The 23,042-nt window shown below is 40.6% G+C and overlaps 1 protein-coding gene across 3 annotated transcripts in view; it reads left to right on the top strand.

The window, feature by feature from the left end:
* Window positions 1–23,042, top strand: part of LOC122564950 (A disintegrin and metalloproteinase with thrombospondin motifs 3-like) — a 258,075-nt gene that overhangs the window by 95,799 nt on the left and 139,234 nt on the right. Inside the window, exon 1 of one of the 3 annotated variants that reach the window (XM_043720502.1) lies at window positions 11,427–11,680. The exons of the other annotated variants lie outside the window; for them this stretch is intronic. Coding sequence (XP_043576437.1) covers window positions 11,491–11,680 — 190 coding nt within the window. The 5' untranslated portion in view covers window positions 11,427–11,490. Of the gene's footprint in view, window positions 1–11,426; window positions 11,681–23,042 lie in introns of those variants that run through there. 3 annotated transcript variants of the gene reach the window in all.

The following is a 23,042-nucleotide window of genomic DNA, read 5'->3' as shown; positions in this document are numbered from 1 at the left end:
TTCTATGGATCATTCATAAAATGATTTCTCTCCTCTTAAATTCTTATGAAATTATTCCACTAACACTTCAAATATTCCAATGAAAACATGTCAGGTCATATCTACTGATTTTTCAAAATAATTGATTTTCATATGTTAAGAAAAATACAGAAATTGCTGGAGAAACTTAGCAGATCTGGCAGCATCTGTGGAGTGAAAGCAGAGTTAACATTTGGAGTCTAGTGACTCTTCTTCAGAGTTATGATGTTCTATGTCTGGTTTTGTTTTTGTCTTTCATGAAAGGCTTGTTCAGCACTGATGCTATCTCACTAGGTGCCACATTGAACTAACAAAGTGGCTTACACCAGGTATTTTTACATGGAATAACCCCTCTTTTGACCAATCTCAATGTGTTGGGATCTCCAAAACTTATTTTAATCCTTGGTACAGAGTGAATTTATCCGATCAGTTGCACATGCAGACACTGTGTAACATGGTACAATCTTTGTGTCACTTACATAATTCCCTGAGACTGATCAACATCATCTTCGATTTCCAAATTTCTGTGCATTGCTTTGAAAGTTGAGCCATTCCACTTTGGCCAGTCATGGCATAATGTTATTTTGAACCGCACCAGAAGCACCATTTCCCTGGTATTCCTGGGATTCTCTTATCTATTGCTGTTACCACACTCCTGTCATTTGCCAGTTTTGCTAAGAATGTCCTTATCCACATTTCTCCCAATGTACACTTCCATTGTGCTCCACATGTGCTGCATACCTGAGTGAACTCAGTCTCATAATCATTCAGTATTTCTGATGCTGTGACATTACAGCATGTCCCAATTGTTCATTCAAATCTTCTGGAAATGAGGCAGGGAATTTTTTTAAACTTGCTCCAAAAGGGTGTAGTTTTCAGAGAATTGAAAACCAGTTAAGACCAGGCACTGAATAAGGAAGCTCCAAATTGAATATCTGTAATTTTCTATAGAGTTTACTAAAGTTTGTGATGCATGTCCCAATGGAATGACCATCTTCTTTTCAAAATCGATCAAAGTCTGACCATGTCTTGTGAACATCTAATAGATTTCTATTCTTTATAATCTGTCATATTTTCTACATCTTTCTAGTAAAATTCATCCATAGGCTCAATGGAAGGTTCAAATCTTCATCAGTAACCATCCAGATCACAAAATATGGATTTTCTTTTTGTTGTGATGCTTCCTCTTCAGTATAAATGTAACCTACATCCACATCACCTTTCCACTGTTCGTAAGGTTTGAATTCATCAAGTGTATCCTGATAATTTACATTTGCTTTCAGCTCATCTGCATAAAAGTAACTTGGATTGAAATCTTCTGTCTGAACAAAGAATGCTCAATTTCCAACTTTCATCTTTAGGCAACTAGCTACTAATGCCATCTTAATTTATTCTGAAGCCAGGTAGTGAAGAAGGAAACCAGATGACAATCTTTTACTGAATACTGGATTTACATTGTCTATGTCTGTTACCTCCCCAACCAAAACCTAGTATCCTTGAATTTCTCTTTTCAATTAAATTAATTAATTTAATTTGAGTACAATTAAATTAATTAACTGATGGACCAATCCTTAAAGGGGCCCTGCAACAAAAACAAAACTTTAAACGTAATTTAGCAAATTAAATTAAAATGTAATTTTGAGTATGGATAATGTACTCCAGCCCCTACGGTGTTTATAGAAGGTTACATTTCTATTTATGCTCTTCTGGAAAGGAATAAAGCAAATTAACAAAATAAATGAGTGACAGCCACTGAAAGGGACACAGTAACAACATGTTAAAATTTTCAAAAGAAAACTTTGAAATTTAAGTTAAACTATAATTTTTGGGACTGATGATACATTCCATCTGCAAAGGCGCTGACTGGTTGTGAAAGGCAAACTCTCCTCTTTATATGTGCTCAAGATACTTAATCAGTCAATACTCTTTGCCTGTTATGCTTCATTTTAATAATTAACATTGACACCTTCAAGGTATTGTCACTCTCAGTAATTTGAAAATGAAGGATCAGTTTGAGAATTGCCTGCACAATGAAGACTTGTGTTCACATCAGCAGCTTCCAAGAGTTCCAGATGGCCAAATGCCCGTCATGCTGAAATCCCACTGCTTGTGATGTGGAACGCACAGTCCAGAAAACTTGCATCCTTGTGATGCTACGTAGTAACTCCAGTTGCCTCTCAAGCTCAGAAATCCTGAGCTGAAGCTAAAGCAATTGGACAGACTTCCTACACTTATGGTCACTCAAGACACGTGAAGGGTCCTGAAGTTCTGATATGGCCTGGGCATGACAAACAACAGATTTCAGATGTCCATCTATAATGTATAAAAAATCTCTTCACAATTACTAACTTGTATAAGCTGCTAATTTTAATGAATACCTCAGGCTTGTTCTGTGTAGATTACTTTACTTACTGTTATGCTAAATCCAATTGCATTGTTTTAATTTCCCAATTCTTAATTTGAGAAAAAGCCCTCATTTAAAGAGAAAAAAAAGGAACTATCTTCACTAACCAATCACCATACCTTCTTCCATACAAGTATACAATTAAAGCTACAAATTAGAAACTATAATTAGCTTTTTGGTCCCATAAGACCATAAGACATAGGAGCAGAAATTATGTCATTCAGCCTATTGAGCCATTCAATCATGGTTGATAAGTTTCTCAACCCCATTCTCCCACTTTCTCCCTGTAACCCTGTCCCTCAAGCCTGCTTGAGCACATGATAAGATCATAGCTTATCTGATTTTGGCTTCAACTCAGTTTAGTTTCCTACTCAGATACCATTTGATTTACTTATTAGAGTCACAGAGTCATAGAGATGTACAGCACGGAGACAGACCCTTCAGTCCAACTCATCCACCCCCAACAGATATCCTCACCTAATCTAGTCCCATTTGCCAGCACTTGGCCCATATCCCTCTAAACCCTTCCTATTCATATACCCGTCCAGATGTCTTTTAATGCTGTAATTGTACCAGCATCCACTACTTCCTCTGGCAGTTCAGTCCATACATGCACCACCCTCTGTGTGAAAATGTCGCCCCTTTTATATCTTTCCCCTCTCATCCTAAACCTAGTTCCTATGCCCTCTAGTTCTGGACTCCCCACACCAGGAAGGAGACCTTGTCTATTTATCCTAGCCATGCTTCTCATAATTTTATAAATCTCTATAAGGTCACCCCTCAGCCTCCGACACTCCAGGGAAAACAGCCTCTCCCTATAGCTCAAATCCAACAACATCCTTGTAAATCTTTTCTGAACCCTTTCAAATTTCATAACATCCTTCCAAAATATTCCAATATTCCAAAAGTGGCTTGTACAGCTGCAACATGACCTCCCATCTCCTGTACTCAATACTCTGACCAGTAAAAGAAAGCATACCAAACACCTTCTTCACTATCCTATCTACCTGCGAGTCTTTTAAAGAACTATAAACCTGCACTCCAAGGTCTCTTTGTTCAGAAACACTCCTGGGGACCTTACCATTAAGTGTACAAATCCTGCTCTGATTTGCTGTTCCAAAATGTAGCACGTCACATTTATTTAAATTAAGCTCCATCTGCCATTCCTCAGCCCATTGGCCCATCTGATCAAGATCCCATTATACTCTGACCTACCTTCTTCACTATCCACCACACCTCCAATTTGGTGTCATCTGCAAGCTTATTAACTATACGCTCTATGCTCATGTATATAAATGACAAAAAGTAGTGGACCCAGCACCGATCCTTGTGGCACTCCACTGGTCACAGGCCTCCAGTCTGAAAAGCAACCCTCCATCACCACCCTATGTCTTCTACTTTTGAGACAGTTCTGTATGCAGATGGCTAGTTCTCCCTGTATTCCGTGAGATCTAACTTTGCTAATCAGTCTCCCATGGGAACCTTGTTGAATGCCTTACTGAAGTCCATATAGATCACATCTACCACTCTGCCCTCATCAATCCTCTTTGTTACTTCCTCAATCAAGTTCATGAGACATGATTTACCACGCACAAAGCCATGTTGACTATCCCTAATCAGTCCTCGCCTTTCCAAATACATGTACATCTTGTCCCTCAGGATTCCCTCCAATAACTTGCCCACCATCGATGTCCGGGTCACCGGTCTATAGTTCCCTGGCTTTTCCTTACCACCTTTCTTAAGTAGTGGCACCATGTTAGCCAATCTCCAGTATTCCAGAACCTCACCTGTGACTATTGATGATACAAATAAATCAGCAAGGGGCCCACTAATCACTTCCCTAGCTTTCCACAGAGTTCTATGGTACACCTGATTAGATCTTGGGGATTTATCCACTTTTATGCATTTCAAAACATCCAGCACCTCTCACTCTGCAATATGGACATTTTTCAAGATCTCACCATCTATTTCCCCACATTCTATATCTTACATGTCCTTCTCCATAGTAAACACTGATGCAAAATACTCATTTTTTTATCTCTCCTATCTCCTGTGGTTCCACACAAAGGCTGCTTTGCTGATCTTTGAGGGGCCCTATTCTCTCCCTAGTTACCCTTTTGTTCTTAATGTATTTACAAAAACCCTTTGGATTCTCCTTAACCCTATTTACCAAAGCTATCTCATGGCCCCTTTTTGCCCTCCTGATTTTCCTCTTAAGTATACTCCAACTGCCTTTATAATCTTCTTAAGGATTCACTTGATCTATCCTGTCTATACCTGACATATGCTTCCTTCTTTTTCTTCACCAAACCCTCAATTTCTTTAGTCATCCAGCATTCCCTACACCTACCAGCCTTCCCTTTCACCCTGACAGGAGTATAATTTCTCTGAACTCTGGTTATTTCATTTTGAAGGCTTCCCATTTTCCAGCCATCCCTTTACCTGCAAACATCTGCCTCCAGTCAGCTTTTGAAAGTTCTTGGCTAATATTGTCAAAATTGGCCTTTCTCCAATTTAGAACTTCAACTTTTATATCTGGTCTATCCTTTTCCATCACTATTTTAAAACTAATAAAATTATGGTCGCTGGCCCCAAAGTGCTCCCCCACTGACACCTCAGTCACCTGCCCTGCCTTATTTCCCAAGAGTAGGTCAAGTTTTGTACCTTCTCTAGTAGGTACATCCACATACTGAGTCAGAAATGTTTCTTGTACACACTTAACAAATCCATCTCTCTCTACGTTAAACATATTCCATGATCCTGTCTCCACACCTCTTTCTGGATTAGTGGTTCTGGAAGAGCACAGCAGGTCAGGCAGCATCCGATGAGCAGTAAAATCGACATTTCGGGTAAAAGCCCTTCATCAGGAATAAAGGCAGAGAGCCTGGAGGGTGGAGAGATAAATGAGAGGAGGTCTGGATTAGTGGTGCTGGAAGAGCGCAGCAGTTCAGGCAGCATCCGAGGAGCAGTAAAATACTCTGGATTAGTGGTGCTGGAAGAGCACAGCTCTTTGTAGAGTTTTCCACTTAATTATCACCTTATGAGAGAAATAAATTCTCCTCATCATTGTCCTAAATAGGCAACACTTCATTGTTAAACTGTGTCGCTTAGCACTAATGTATCCCACATGGAAAACATCCTTTCAGTATTCGCCCTGTCATGCTCTCTCAGATCCACTGTATGTCACACTCTGATATTCTCAGTCAGCTGTGAACCTTCAGGCTATCTTGCACGGCACCTCTCAGTCCCCCTTGTTTATCCTCTCGAAAAGTTCACACAACTCGAATAAGACTGAAGTAAGATAAAATTAAGTAAAATTGGTGAATGTGGAACAGACTCTCAGCTGAATCAATATTTATTAAGGTTTATACACAAATTAAAAGTTCTGGTTGCTTCTTTTACCCAGAGGAGGTCAGGAGAGAAAATGTGATTTCCTTAAGTCATAGAGTCATAGAGTTCTACAGCATGGAGAAAGGCCCTTTGGCCCAAACTGATCCATGCTGACTAAAATGCCAATCAACACTAACCCCAATTCTGTGCACATGGCCCATATCCTTCTAAACCTTTCTTATCCATATATTTGTCCAAATGTCTTTTAAATGTTGTTAATGTACCTATCCCAATATGCTTTAACTTAACGATTCAAGGTTACAATATCAACAAATCTGTTTTTGAAATGTGTCATGATGGGCTATGATGGAGTGAGACCTTTAGAATAAATGGTGCAATAATCAGACACCAAGGCCTGGATATTCCGCTGGTCTGTTGTTGTGCCAGTGTATTTGGGAGTTGCTTGGGAATCACTCTGAAAGAATTGACCGGAAAATTGAATTTTTCACTGGGCAATTCCTCTTGACATTGAATGTTCCAAGAGTTTTCATTTAAATAAGAGACTTTGGAGGGTTCTGATGAAATTAAATATAATAATTACTCAGAAGAATATTATATACATAGTCTAATTCCTGAATGACTATTAAGTTGACCCCATAACTTGCACTATGGTACACTAGTCCCTTCCCACTTGGCACCCTACTTAGCTTCCTGATGAAGGGCTTAAGCTTGAAACATTGAATCCCTGCTCCTCGGTTGCTGGCTGACCTGCTGTGCTTTTCCAGCACTACACGTTTTGACTCTGATCTCCAGCATCTGCAGTCCTCACTTTCTCCTGGCAACCTAACCCCAGCTCAACTGACCTCCTCCTCTGGCATCTGCTCCCATTCCCAGCTCACACCCTACTTACCTGGCACCTTGGCACCCTAGACATGGGATTTCCATTTCATGGCATCCTGCATCTATATCTACCTTGCACTCTCACGCCATGCTTAACTCATGTACTTACCTTTTGACAGCAGCAGTTAAAGTAGTTGTCAGGACCTTTAAAATGAATTAATATTCACTAATTATTGCGCAAGATTGTGCCAATGACCATTTACAATGAGACAGAACCAAACAATTGCCCTTTGACATTTGATTGCATTACCATCATTGAATCCCCCATCAACAAACTGGAGGATTTACTATGGACCAGAAACTGAACTGGACCAGCCATGTCAATACAATGGCTACAAGCGTAGGTCAGAGGCTAGGACTATGACAGCGAGTAACTCACTCCCTAAATCCACAAAGCCTGTTCACCATCTACAAGGCACATGTCAGGAATATGTTGGAAGACTCTCCACTTGCCTGGCTGAGTACCGCTTCAGCAATGCTCAAGAACCTTCACATTAATCAGGAAAAAGCAGCTCACTTGATTGGCGCACTACCCATCAATATTTACAACTTCATCACTGATGTGCAGTGATAGCAGAGTGGATCTTCTACAAGAAGCACTGCAGCAGCTCACCGCAGCTCCTTTGACAGCACCTTCCAAACCCGTGATCTGTACTGCCTGGAAGGACTTGGATACCACCTGTTAGTTCTCCTCCAAGTCACATACCATCTGGACTTGGAATTATATCAGCATTCCCTCTACACTGCTGTGCTAAAATCCTGGAATTCCCTTCCTAACATTATGAGTGTACCGACGGCAGCACGGTGGCTCAGTGGTTAGTACTGCTGCCTCACAGCACCAGAGTCCCAGGTTCGATTCCAGCCTCGGGCGACTGTCTGTGCAGAGTTTGCACATTCTCCCCATGTCTGCGTGGGTTTCCTGCGGATGCTCCGGTTTCCACCCACAGTCCAAAGATGTGCAGGTCAGGTGAATTGGCCATGTTAGTTTGCCCATTGTTTAGGTGCGTTAGAAGGAAATGGGTCTGGGTGGGTTACTCTTCGGAAGGTCGGAATGGACTTGGGCCGAAGGGCCTGTTTCCACACTGCAGGGAATCTGATCAAACAACACATGGACTGCAACATTCAAGAAGTCAGCTCACCATCTCATTCTCAACAGCAATTAGGAATGGACAGTAAATGTTGTCTTAGCCAGCAATATCCACATCTCATCAAAGAATAAAGAAAAAAGTTTATTTATAGATCAAATGTTTACGATCTGGAGTGCACAATCTGAATGTTGTAAGCCATCTTACCTGGGGAAAAAAAAACTTGGCAAAAATTTCCAGTAGTTTTAGACCGAAAGTGAATCATTTATCTTGAGACTTACTAAAAGTTCCTTAGATAACGAATATGATTTAGATTGCATTTGAAGAGGAAACGTTACTATAAACTGTTAATAAAGGAAAGCAATCTGACATACACATAAGCAAACTTGTATATTAACATTGTAAATTCAAGATTAGAAGAATTAGAATCAGGATTAGAAACTCTACAGTGTGGAAACAGGCCCTTCTGTCCAACAAGTCCACACTGATCCTCCGAAGAGTAAACCACCCAGACCCATTCCCCTACTCTATATATATTCCTGATCATTTTAGATTAGATTAGCTTACTTATAGTGTGGAAACAGGTCCTTTGGCCCAACAAGTCCACACCGGCCCGCCGAAGCACAACCCACCCAGACCCATTCCCCTACATTTACCCCTTCACCTAACACTACAGGCAATTTAGCATGGCCAATTCACCTGACCTGCACATTTTTTGGATTGTGGGAGGAAACCGGAGCACCCGGAGGAAACCCATGTAGACACGGGGAGAATGTGCAAACTCCACACAGAGAGTCGCCCGAGGCTGAAATCGAACCCGGGTCTCTGGTGCTGTGAGGCAGCAGTGCTTTTTGAGTAGACAAGGACTTTCATCATTTTCCAGGGCAGTTAGTAAGCTTTGGCATAGATTTTCCAGCTTAGTACTCCTGGCACAGAACTGTACACAGCAAAAGTAAATATGAGACATGAGGACCAGCAGTAATCCTGATGTACTTCTTCTCCATTAGGATCCTGGGCTTCATACAGTGAAGTATTGAGTATAAAAGCCAGAAGATTATGCTAAGTGTTCATAGAGTTTTGAGTAGGCTTCTGCCACAGCATTATATTCACTTCTCGATGCCACACATTTGGAAAGATGGGGCTTCATGAGTTGGCATCGATGAGATTCACTGGAATGTATTTGGAAATGGAGAATTTTAGTTATAAGTTAGGCAATAAGAGCCAAACTTGCTCTCTCCATACAACAGAGGTTTGGGAGTGATTTTAATAGCGATGTACAACAAGTGAAAAAGCAACTGCAACATTGCGTGCTTATGTTTCTGTGGGAGACCACCATGTTAAGACCAAAATATAACCAAATATGGTCGATCAAGTCAGCTTGCATCTGGGATCTTACTTGTCCCATCATAACATCAGCTGGTATCATAACAGAATAATTTGCAATAATTGCAAATCTGCACTGGGAATTTATTGATAATTACACAAATATTTCAGGTCACATTTAGAATTCACACTTAACAGTTTTCAGTTTTGAGGGGAGCTGCTGGATAGGCTTCTTGAATTCTCACGTATTTATTCCAACATCACTCTTTCCACCTTTAACACTGGCTCTGTGACAATCTGTATGTTTCAAAGTGTTCTTCATCCAAAAAAAACATACTTCTATTGATTTTGCCAGAATATTTCTACTTTGAGACCAGAAAATGAGAAATCTCTCCCTTTTTAATTGAAACAGAAGCAGTTACCTTTCAAATAGTGTAGTTGCAGGGCGGTAGTATCTTTTAGAAGGTTCTCTGTTAGCACTGAGGTCAGGTCTTAAAATATGTGTGCTTATTTGCTTTGTCACAATCACACAGTGTTTAGCACAGTCAGTAATGTAGCAATATGCTTGGTATTGAAATGTTTGTATACTTTACAAAACAGTTATATTTGTGCTGTCAGCTGCATATACATATTGCCAATCTGTATTTTTCAGAGAATCCATTATAAAGATTGTGCTCACTAATGTGCATGTGCTCATGGTCCTCCAATGTCTCAAATTTAAAATGCTCTTGCTTATACCTCTTTACTGCCTAATGATCTGCAACTCATAACAATGTTCCCCCACCTCTTTTCCAGTATTCGTGACCGTGCCTGCAATCATCTAGGGCTTTAAAAATGCACCCCTAAACCTCACTGTCTCCTTAACTGCTCTCTTCCATTACATTCATTCTGAAAGCCCAGCATTTTGGCAGCTATCCTTTTCAGGTCATTAAGGGCAGAAGCACCAGACCATAGGGCTGCATTTTCATTTGAGAAAGAGAGAGAGGGAGAGAGAAGAGAGTCAACTGGTGGTTTCACCTGAGAGTCACCATGCCTCAGGCACGGGGAGAGAGTGAGCAGGAGAATCCTTCATGGTAACCTCAGCCAGTGCAAGCTGTTGGCATTATGCTGCATTGTAAACCAGCCATCCAGCCAACCATGTTAACTGATGTCTTTACATCCCTGTGAAATACCTTTGGGACATTCCCTGTATTAAAAGCCCTTTACAAATGCAGGATCTATATTTTCCAAATGCTCACTTACTAATTTAAATACATGAGTAGTTTTTTATTTTGAGATGTAATGAATGTAAAAAGGGTTTCTCTAAAATTCATTCTTGGGATAGGTGTGCCACTGCGAAGGTGGCATATTGCAGTCGGATAGGTGTGCCACTGCGAAGGTGGCATATTGCAGTCCACATGGTGTTGGGTGTAGAGTGCAAGGATTTTGACTCGATAATAGTAAAGGAATTGAACTTCATACTCATATTTGGATGGGGCATGAGTTGGATAGAAGTTAGAGATGGTGGTGTTCCTATGACTTGCTGCCCTTGTCTTTCTGGGTTGTGGAGTTTGCACCATGTAGATGGGGCTCATTATAGCCACGGTCAGCTTGTGGTAGCTTGTGTGAATGCTGAAGTCCTGGGCGGGGTGTTGATCAATTGGCTGATTTGTCCAGGACAGCGTTGAGTTTCTTGAGTATTGTTGCAGCTACGCTTATTCAGACAAGTAGGGAATATTCCATCACATTCCTGAGCTGCAGTTAGCACCGGAACAGTCGATTAGTGTTGTACCTAAATCTCATTATTTCTTTGAACTCAAAAGCCCCAACAGAGGGTCCCTCTTTTGATGCAGTGGTCGTGTCCCTACCCCTGGCTTGAGAAGCCTGGGTTCAAATCCCACCTACTCTAGAGGTGTGTAATAGCATCGCTGAACAGGTTGATTCGTAAAATAAGCTAAATTTAAATCAATTCAAAAGGCTCTGGCATAATAGGTCACTGCTTTGGTTGTTAACCAGACCACTGTGATTTGAGACAGCCAGCAGGGATGGGAGCCTTCTTACTTACCCTCTCCAATTATATTTTGATTTAGTCTTGTCTTCTCTCCATGCCTTCCCCTCATGCTTGATGATTTGCATTGCGCTCTATGGGCTTTGCATGTAAATATTGAATTGGCTATATGGGTTTTTTTTAACTTCTGGTGGATAGTAGTTTTAAAAAAAATAGTCATGCTGATTTTGGTGGTGGGCAGGTTCCTCAGTTTTGTGTGATAACACTTCTGGGTAGAAAAAAAAGAAAATGTAACTAAAAGAGCAAAAGACCATTGGTACAATTCTTGTGACACAGTGGTTTGTCCCCACTTCTGAAACAGGAGGCCTGGGTTCAAGTTCCAACCTGCTCTTGAGGTGTGTAATGACATCTGTGAACAGGCTGATGATGAAAATATAGTGAACATGGACTACCGATGTAAATCCACTAGCTGTCCGAAGAGGAAGTGCAAGTCACAAAGCAGTTTCAAAGGGAGAAAATGCAACACAACTTGTAATCTCCTGGAAGTGTCTCAGACTATGAACATGATGACAGTGACAAACAGCCAACGGTCTGGTTTCGATTTCTCCAATGTCCAAATTCTGCCATTTGATGGTAGGTTTGGATGAGCCAGAATGTAATTGGAAAAACTGCGTTTAATGTGCATGCCATTATTAGCTGGAAGATCATGCAAAGCTTCTTTGATGAGGAAGACAGAGCTCACACGTTGCAAGAGACTGCAATCTTTTTGGATAATATAATTTGGGCTGTTTCAGCACTTGTGAAAATGGCAGTTTATCCTCAGTCTTCCTATGAGTTTAATTCCCTATTAAACTCCTAACACTAAGTGAGGGCTGATACATAATGGGATAAATATAGTAAATTTTAATGATGTGACTTATGTTTCTGCAATGCTACCCAACCTCTGTAGCCCAGAAAAAAGAACATGTGTAATTGTGCAGCCTCGCTAATGGATCATTGTTAGAAAATTTTAAAATTTAAAACATTTACCTTTTGCTTACATTTCCTTACTGTTCACTTTCTCTCTCAATCCAATTTTTCATTGTGTCTTCATTTTATTTTATCTACTTTTTTGACTTTAATTCACAATATATCCTTCTTTGCCTTTCATTTGTTTCTTCCTCAATCTTTAAATCTCATTGATCAAGGGTATATTGGATTGAAATCAAAGTTAACATTTTGGGTCGGGTGAATCTTCTGATTTCTCTCCATAGATACTGCCAGATCTGCTGAGCTATTCCAGCAATTTCTATTTTTGTTTCTGATTTACAACATCCGCACTCCTTTCGGTTTTTAAGGGATATATGGATTGGTCCATTGTTCGTTACTGTTCCCCATACTGCCCTATTATCAACTCATACTCGCTGCAAGCTGCAATTCAGAGCGTTTTTTTTCAGGCTGAAATATGAGAAAAAAATCCAGTCAACAGCCTAATGGTAAAATAGCACCTTCCCAGCAAATTCTGGCCAGTACTCATGTTTTCTCTGTAGTTAAGCGTTTTGGCCCCAGGTAGTGTGTTTATTACCAGCTTGAAAATTAGACCACAGTAAATCGGAATACTGCATTGTTGGAAAATGATAGAAGATGTGAGTACAAAGCATGTTGACTGGAATAAAGTTCAGATACTGAAATAATATGCAGTAATTAGTGCTATAATAGTCAAGAACAGTGTTATCACAATAGGAAGTGAAGGGAATACAATCTGATCTCATCTAGCAATTGCTGTATTCCTATAGAATAGGCCAACAATGATTTTCCTGGAATGATTTTTTTCCATTAACTAGCTGGTAAATTAGTGGGGAGAATTGCTTGCCCATTTTACAACTATCCTGATTTTCTATTTAGATGACCTATCTAAAAATATTAATATTTGGTATCAAAGGGAGCTTTTCATTTAAACTATTTTCTGCTTGGATTGAATAAGATTTACTGTTCTTCCATAGATAACAATGTCACCTGTGATTACTGTGCACACTTGTTCTTAATGATCTCTAGGTTTCTTGTTCAATTTTTTTACGGCTCTGACTCAGCGGTAAGATATTCAACTTCGATTCAGAAAACTGTGCATTGAAGTTCCATTGCAGAGACTTGAGCATTTATTTCGCATTGGTATCTTTGTGCGATATCGTGGGAGTGCTAGATTATGGAAAATAATTTTGGATAAGATATTAAACTGAGGTTCCCTTTTCCCTCCAAGGTGAAAGATAGAACTAGAATATTCGAAGATGTGTCGGGGTGCACTTTCCTTAACTAACTTCTTGCCTTAACTAACAACATTAGAAGTAAAATTATCAGATTACTATCTCTTTTTGTACTCATTCATTGACAGGATGAGAGTGTCACTGGCTCGGCCAGCAATTATTGCCCATCCCTAATTGCTTTGGGGGCAGTTAAGAGTCAACCACATTGCTGGATTAATAGTCGAGCAATAATACCACTAGGCTTGCGCTGAATCCAGTCGGATCTTAATGCAATTTAGTTTGCACATATTGGATGTCACTTGTCTTTCATCTGTCTGGCATTGCAACAGCAACCAAACCTTAAAAATACTTCATTGACTGTAATGGCTATTTAAGATGAGCTGGGATTATGACACAAACTGTATAAATAGTGATTCTTTATATTCAACATGGTCATTTCTACTTTGTTACCGTTCGTAGATTAACTATTGAAAATATGGGGTCATAGCTGCACTTTGAAAGTGTGGTTGCAATCATTTCCTTCCCATGGCGTACTTTCAGGTTCCACATGATAGAAGGTGACAGTGATCATTCCTCCTCTAGCAGCTCCCAACTTGACCTGACCATATGGGTGAGCCCCCAAACTGCCATGTCCCCTCCATAGAAGCCCATCCCATTACCCACACAAGGCTTCACTCCTCCCCAAACCCCTACCCAACTGTCTACACCTACTGACCTTTTCCACCCAGCTCCTGGCAAATTAGGTGACCTTTCTCCTTATAGCGTCATTTACATTTCCTATCCCTCTTGAAGCCAGGAGGTTATTAAGGGATGATTCCCCCTTCCCTAATTAGACCTCTCACAGCCATTTATTAGTCATGTAGTTCTGTTGTCCCCCTGCACAATTGCGTTCGACCCTTGCCTTCCTTGAAACCATCCCCAGTCACGAAGGCTGAAATCGAGAGTATTGGAAGCATCCTTGACTCACTGTGTCAGAACCCACTGACTGGCAATGCCTCCATGGATTTTAGTGAGGACTACACCCCTCTTCTTGCTGTACAAATGGTGTGCGTGCTGTGTATGTGGGTGGCACATGGAGCATGAGTGAGATTTATGTTGCATACTGCTGTACAGCATGTTGTGGGTAAATCACCATAAGTTACCTTTAATCTGGCTACTTGTTAAGAAATCTCACAAACAATCAAGTATTGAAACAATAATTTAAACTTCATTTTGTAGCAAACAAAATAGACCCCCCCCAAGTAAGCAAGTTAAGCTTCACAACTCAACTTGGTTTTGACCTGATTTAAGGGTGGAATTGAGCTGCAGTTCCAACCAACAATGTCTGTCTCTGGAAGTGTTCAGGATTAGATCCTTGTGCAGTGTTTTTCTTCAAAGTTCTGCTAAGGAAGAGTTTTAGTGTTGGATTCCTATACAGATTTTCATCGTTCAGGTCATTATTGATGATTCATGAGAGTCTTTCATCCAAATTGTTTTAAGTCTGCAGCTGGCCTTCTTATCAGAAGTAGCTGCTTTGTTCCTTTGGCCTTAATTGTCTGTTTGAAACACAGCTTCCCTGCAGTTAACGTCTTAAATTCTTAAGCAGGGCAGTCATATGTCCTTGTCACATGAGGCATCCAGTTATCAAGCAGGTATCAAAACAGTTTGGTTATGTATCTGCCACGCCTTCTTTTCCCAGACATGGCTAATAGCTTTCAATTCCTGTATAAGTTTGTCACTGTCCCTTAATACTTTATTGCAGTCAGAGTTAATGCTGCATCTTTCTGTGTATAGCAGTTTATCTTTAGTGATCTTTTCAATCCATGGGCAGTTATTAACATTCTGAAGTTTATAATATCACAAGCAGGATGTGCATCCCCCTAGAGGTATTCACTGACATCTTCAACCTCTCCCTCCTACAAGCCAAAGTCCTCACCATCATCCCAATACCAAAGAAAGCATATGCAGCGTGCCTTAATGACTACCGCCCAATGGCTCAGACTTCCCTCCTCATGGAGTGCTTCAAGAGGCTGGTCATGGTCCACATTAAGTATAGCCTCCAAGCCTGCCTCAAAGCCCCTGCAATTTACCTACCGACAGGTCCACAGCGGACACTATTTTCCTAGCCCTAAACTCATCCCTGGAACATCTGGATAACAAGGACACCTACATCAGATTCCTACTCATTGACTACAGCTCTGCCTTCAACACCATAATCCCTACAAGAATAATCTCAAAAGTCCGATATCTAGGTCTCGGCTCTGCCCTCTGCAACTGGATCCTCAGCTTCCTGACCCCAGACTGCAATCAGTGAAGATAGATGTCTCCACCTCCTCCACGATAATCCTCAACACTGGACCCCTCCAAGGAAGCATTCTCAGCCCTCTACTTCCTGTACACCCACAACTGTGTAGCCAAATTCTGAATGAATACCACCTAAGTTTGCTGATGACACCACCATGGTAGGATGGATATCAAACAACGATGAGTCAGAAGGAGATAGAGGCTTGGTGACATGATGCAATGATAACAACCTGTCTCTCAACGTTGACAAAACTAAAGAATTGATCATTAACTTCAGAAAGATAGGAGGAGAACATGTCCACATCTGCATTATCAGAACTGAAGTAGAGAGAGTCAAAAGTGTTAAGTTCTTAGGAGTGACGATAACCAACAACCTGTTCTGGACATCCCAAGTAGATGTGATGGTCAAGAAGACACAATAATACCTTTTTTTCATCAGGTGGCTTCAGAAATTCGGCATGTCCATCAGGACCTTCACTAAGTTTTACAGATGCAGTGTAGAAAGCATTCTATCCAGGTGCACAATGGCCTGGTATGGCAACTGCTCTGCCCAGGACCATAAGAAACTACAGAAAGTTGTACATACAGCTCAGACCATGACAGAAGCCAATCTCCCATCTTAGACTCCACTTAGACTTCTCATTGCCATGAAAAAGTTGCTAATATCATCAAAGACCCTTCCCACCCCATTAATGCTCTCCTGAAACCTCTTCCATCAGGTAGAAATTGCAGAAGCTTGAACCCACGCACCGGCAGGTTCAAGAACACCTTCTTCCCTGCTGTTATCAGATGGATGAATGGACTCTCTAACTTCAAATAATGTTGATCTCACTAATGTTGATCGTGGTTTGCACATCTCCTGATGAAGGGCTTATGCCCGAAACGTCGACTCTTCTGCTCCTCAGATGCTGCCTGACCTGCTGTGCTTTTTCGGCACCACACTTTTCGACAACTCCTGTGCAGTGTAACCCGTATGCTTCGCTCTGTCGAAACACCCTTTGATCTCTATGTCTTTGTTTGCTATGATCTGCCTGTACTGCTCGCAAAACAAAGCTTTTCACTGGACTTAGGTACATGTGACAGCAATAAATCAAATCAAGTAGACTGAGCTGACAAACGGCAGATGCCAATGCCCACAGAAGATGATTGAGTGCGGTTGGTGCCCGTCTACCTTGCTCCTAAGATGAATTTTGGCCTCAAACAGTGTGGAGGCATTTCATACCAAGTGGTGAGCTGAATCCACCAGGTACACACACTGGTTTCCTTGTTGAATCTTTTCCGATGCTGAGCTTGTTTGGTGAATTCAGTAAACCGTGAGCGTGAATATTAATCAGACAACTTGTGTTAACAAGGCAATTAACAAAAGTCCATCCCGGTCAGTTGGCATCTTGCCACTTCCTAGTCAGTCGCTTACCACACCACTTATGAAAAGCATAAAAGATTGAACAAGATCAACCTGACGTCGAGGCAAGTCTTGCTGCACTTGTTGCCTTGTTCTGCCTTACATCTTGTCATAACTCTTGACACTCAGACCCCTATAATCCCCTGATGCATTTAGATAAACTGCGATATAACGTATGTTGATCTCATAATTGTGAGCACAGAACTAGCAATTGCTTCAATACAGAAGGGTGGAATATATAGTTTTATTTTGTGTGTGCATTTGGAAATGTATTTCTGAGTCCTATTTATATGGTTTTTAATGTAAAATCTGCTGCAACAGGCAGGTTGAGCATCACCTGAATGGCTACAATACAGTGGTTTGCTGATGGCGAAAAGCATGGATCAGGTAAGTTTATATAACAATGCAAGTGATTGCCTCACCTTACCATCAGTATGTTTGCTATCTCTGACTGTGTTAAATAGCATGAATCACTTGCCATTTCTGCTGTAGGCAATATTGTAAAGATGCCACCTACTAAACATTAACTGTACTCATTGAAGGTTTTAATCCATTGTAAGTTTGATTGACAACTATGAGCTACATAGAGATGAGATGAGCACTGTGGTACTGTTATGTTCTTGTTTGCCTTTGGGTTTTATTGCTGCTGTGAGCTTTCTGTGAAGGCCACAACATCAATAATTGGCAACAGATCTCCTTGGTGATCACTGAGGTAAACAGAGGTCTCCAGTAAAACCCATACAGACCATGAGTGAACGCTCTCTGAAACCCTGTTTCAGAACACATTTAATAACAGTAAATTAAATAACTGTTCATTGGTCCAAAGATTTAATGAACAGATTTTAAATGTGAAATTTTAACGCTATACTTTTACTGCCGACTAACTATAGTAAAATATTATTATTATACATCAATATTCATCTATAAGGTGCTTCTGCATTTAGAAGTGACCTTTTTCAAACTGCTATAAGACTTCTTGGTGATCACAACCATTTCCCAAGCAGCATTCATTGAATAAATAGCAATCTGTTTAAAGCAATAAGGCCATTCAATGATATTTGGCCAGGAAGTTGTTACTAAACTGTTCACATGTTTGAAGTACATTTTATATCAACCAGTGCAGACATACACTCAGTATTTTAGATGGTTTGCCATCCAAATACTAACCAGGCTTGAGTCTTCTTAGCTTCTGAAGTCAGACAAGAATTTTCAGAATAATATGGCCATGATGTTCAGAGGTCCAATTATAAGGAGCATTTAGTACCCACTGCCCATTGGCTAAAGTTTGTGCTTAATTGTTACACAATGACTGTCTATGGGAAGAGGGTAGGTAGGATCCAGGGATTAAAATATGTATTATTTCAATGGCACTTTTTATCATTTTACAGGGGCTAGGTTTGATTTTTCAAGACTACTTTAGCTTTCTCATTAACTCCTCAAGTGATGCAGTCTTGCAGTAAGGTTATCTTTCATGATGAATTCTTTTCAGGATTTCCTTCTTAGAAAACAACACAAATTCCAATGGAGAATGATAAAAGCAGACACAAGATAGCCAAGTAGATCCAAAGAGAAACATGAAATAAAGTTAGTGGAAAACATAACAGGACAAGAACAACATATTCCCTCAAGTACTAGAGTTAGATCAGGGAATGGGCGGACTATTTGCCAGTAGTTGACCTCCGAAGACAAGAAAGTGATGGATGTACTGATTTGGATTATTTATGTAAATGAGAGAATGAACAATTTCCAAGTTGAGGATCAGAATAAGGAAGAGAGCAGATTGAGAACTTTAGAACCAGAAAGTAGACACATAAGCTACTCGGTCTGACAATTTCTATCTGAGTTTTCTTCATATTGGCTGAGGAGTTTGCAAATCCACTCACTAAGACTATTCCAAGGTCAATGAAAAATCCAAGAAACAGCACAAAGTATTAGCACAAAGCAAATATAATCCCTTTCTTTGTGAGAGGGTTCAAAGTATGAATCCTTAAATTATAAACCTTTCTTTTTTTATGGGGAAATCCGCAAGATATTTCTGAGCAGTAGCAAAAGGAATCATCTAGATGGCTGAGGTAGAGCTAGCATGGATTGGGAAGGGCAGGTTATTTCAATCCAGTTTATTGGAAATTCTTTGAGGAGGTCACAGATGTGGAAAATGAAGTTGAGGGAATAGACATTTTCTCATAAATTTCAGAATTTCTTTTGTCACCGTCTCACTCAACAGTGATCCAGTAGCTACATTCCCATGGGATATCAAAATATTGGACTGGATTGATAAATGACTGACAGCAAAAATATCATGGTACTGGAGAGGGTTATGTGAACAGCAAATGTTTGGAAGGGTCAGAAGTATAGTAACATTTCAGTGTTACAAATGGCTTAAATGATGCAACGTTGTCCATAAGGTCATCAGTGACACCAAATTGGCTGCTGTTGCCAGTCGGGTTACTCAGTTTACTATAATCTAAAAGGTATTGGTTCAGCTAGTTCATGAATAGAAGTAGCGAATAGAGTTCATATAAGCTACTGTACATTTATAGCTTGAAGCAAACGAACCAGGAATGGATCACATACTAAATATTAATGTCTATTTGTTAACCAGGACGAAAAGTGATCTGTCAATTTGATCTTTTTTGTAGACAGCACAAAGCGACCTTGTCTTTGATGTAGGAGTTAGTATTATAAAGAATGCAGATGATAGTCTCTGATTCTATGATGCAAAACATAACAAAGTGGCAAACAGTGATTAGGATATTAATATATTTCAGTATGGCATAGACAGGATGATGAATTGGATAGAAGTATGACAGATGAGTTCAATGTAGAAAATATGTAGTGATGTACTTGTGGAGGACTATTATACAAAGCCGGTTGTTATAGACAGATTATAAGTTGTGAAACATCTTTGTCCCTATTCTCACCACTTGTCTGTAAATGGGTTGAGATTGTTTTTCCTGTTTTAAAATCCTGGTAGTATATTTCCCCACTCCATCCATTTGTGGGCTCTGACATTGTGAAGACCGTGACAACGCAATTGTAATGTTAACAGATTCTTGGACACTGTTGTGGTTGGGGTGGGAGACGGGAGTAGTCAATTTATAACATTGGCATAGTATAATAAACATGTAACAAAAGATTGAATCATAAAGTATAGACAGACTGTTCAAGTGGGAAGAACCGAAGTACAAAACAGCTAGTTGATTAATGTTCTCCCCTTTAAAATAGAGTCCATAAGCATAAAGCTGGAGTTAAGCATTTTGGATTTCAAAGTGGATATTGTTAATTGACTAGCTGGCAGATCGGGAGTCATAATAGTTTCTTCTGTTTAATAATTCTTCATTGGGATTCTGAAGAATATTATGGAAATTGTATTTTGGCTTTGCTGTTTTGACAAAAGTTAGTTGGTTAGTTACAGAGAGCACAAATAGAGATTTTTGGCTGTGTCATAGGCTTTATGGGTCATAGGCTTTTCCTTTGTAGCCCTGAGTTAAGGACAATATTATTTTGATCCTGTCAACAGTTGTTGTATGACGTAGCATTGCTTCATTGAGTGACTGCTGTTTGAAAATTGTATGATTAAAAGGCAGATGTGAGAGACATGTGACCAAGCGTTATTGTGATGGGTTACAGCTATCATCGATAAGTAACTCACCAAGTCGTATCCCAGAGGTTAAGTGGAAAATGATTTATACATCTTCCAAGATAGGTGTGACCTGTGATTCAATGGTATAGAAAGTTTTCTCTGTGACAGTCAATCTCTTTGGCAGCTTATAACACAACATGTGGCATTCCAGCACCATTAGGAGATGTTTATGGCATTGGTTATCTGACCCTGACTTTGACTTCTGAGAAGCTTTTGGAAGATTGCTGCTAAGTCCAGTCATATGATAATAACGGCCATTTGTGCAGGGCTGTTTAATGTATTTTTAAAGCATCGCCTAATCTATTGAAATGTACTAACATTGGTTGTTTAGTCCATTTTTGACACACTGTGCTAGAAATGGCATCATTTGTGAATGAACAGAAAGACCCTGGTACACATGTATACAAGTCCTTTGCTGAGATATGGCAGGCTAATAACGTGATTACAGATGTTTGTGGGTTACATCGGAAATAAACTATAAAGAAATAGAGAATACAAGAGTTTGTGGGCTGCACGGTGGCACAGTGGTTAGCACTGCTGCCTCACAGCGCCAGACACCCGGGTTCAATTCCCGCCTCAGGCGACTGACTGTGTGGAGTTTGCACGTTCTCTCCGTGTCTGCGTGGGCTTCCTCCGGGTGCTCCGGTTTCCTCTCACAGTCCAAAGATGTGCAGGGTCAGGTGAATTGGCCATAATAAATTGCCCGTAGTGTTAGGTTAGGGGTATGGGTGGGTTGCGCTTCGGTGGGCCAGTGTGGACTTGTTGGGCCGGAGGGCCTGTTTCCACACTGTAATGTAATCTAATCTAAAAAGAGAATGCTAGAAGTTCAGAAGTCACTAGATAAACCTCAGCTGTAGTCTTTGGACAATTCTGAACACCATGATTCAAGGTGAATATAAGGGCCTTAATAAGGACTTGGAGGAGGTTTTGCAAGGGATAAGAAGGGATGAGGGAGTATAGTAATGAGGAGAGTTTGGAAAAATTAGTACTGCTTTCCTTGGAATAGAGAAGTTGAAAAAGTGGTATGGTGGAGGATTTCAGGAAGACGAACAGTTTTGATAGAGTAGATAAGGATTTTTAAAAACTCCATTTGGTGTTGAGGACACACATTAGTGGTCATAGATTTAAAATCAATGGCAAAAAATCTCGAGGCTTCTTCACTAACTGGCTACATTACTTTGTTGAAAGATGGTTTTCAATGCAGCTACTCCTGGTTTAGTATTCCTAATGTGTTCCTAAAAACACATTGAGCAGATTCTTAAAGAGGTCTGAGTAACCTGGGATGGAGTGAGATTTATGATGGAATTCCATTGCCTTTCTCAAGTTCCTGCATCCCACTCCATCCTTTATCTTTTCGCTGTGCTGCATGGTGCGTTTCTCATTTGGCAGTGATGCGATGCTAATTAAAGGAAATTATAGCTTATTAATATCAATGACTCACTTTATTAATATGCAGCTTCCCATTACACCAAACATTCTAGCATCAAGAAATAGCAATGTGAAAATCAGAACAGGTACCTGGCAAATTCAGCTCATGCCTTATCCTGAAGTACCTCAATGATGGACACTGGGTACCAACATATCAGGACATTTTCCATGGGCACTGGCCACAGTCACCTTGTGTCCATGGATATTGGTATCTGACAAACAACAGCCCCTAAGAATCCTCATGGCACATTTCTGATCCACGTATTATCACTGTAATGTTTCTGCAGGAAGCCTGTGCACCCAGTTCATACACTGCACCAGGCTGCATCTCTGGGCTCTTTGCTTGCTCTCATATCATTCGCTCATTCCAAGCTTACATGCAAATTTGTAGCATCTCTGCCTTGCCTTGTCTTACCTTTTTGTGGTTGACCCAGCAATACCAGGAACATGTTCATATCACTTAGAGCAGCTACAAAGGAAGGAAGCTGGTCATGGCTATCACTGGGTTTTAGCAAGTCAAATGCAGCCTCTGATATCAGCGTAGGAGCTTAGAAACAGTCAGTCAGCCAATCAGAGCCGTCTGAGTCAGGATGCTCTCCTTAGAAGAGGTGAGGAGCTGACTGTTGGACAGCCCACTGCCCATCTTGACTCTTTCTGCCTACAATGGGCTACTTTCCTCCTGGAACGACAGAAAGGCAGGTATTAAGGGAGGAGGCAATTGGTTCATTCAGTTGGATGGGTGGATGGTTTGTAATGCAGAGTAATGCTAAGTGCTTCCCCACCTCCCTCCCTGACTTGTCACTGATGATTCCCCTTCGCCTCACCACCCCACCCTGTGAACGTATCATTTACTGACGTTGTTGACCTTTCCTCTCACTGACCTTCCATCTCACTAACTCTCCAACTCCTTGACCCTCAATCGCTGTGACACTCCATCTCACTGACTCTCCAACTCGTTGATGCTCAATCGCACTGACACTCCATCTCATCGACCCTCAA

Source organism: Chiloscyllium plagiosum, chromosome 2, assembly GCF_004010195.1.
Source record: "Chiloscyllium plagiosum isolate BGI_BamShark_2017 chromosome 2, ASM401019v2, whole genome shotgun sequence".
NCBI lineage: Eukaryota > Metazoa > Chordata > Chondrichthyes > Orectolobiformes > Hemiscylliidae > Chiloscyllium > Chiloscyllium plagiosum.
The sequence above is the reverse complement of the archived record's forward strand: the minus strand, read 5'-3'. Positions and strand labels throughout refer to the sequence as shown.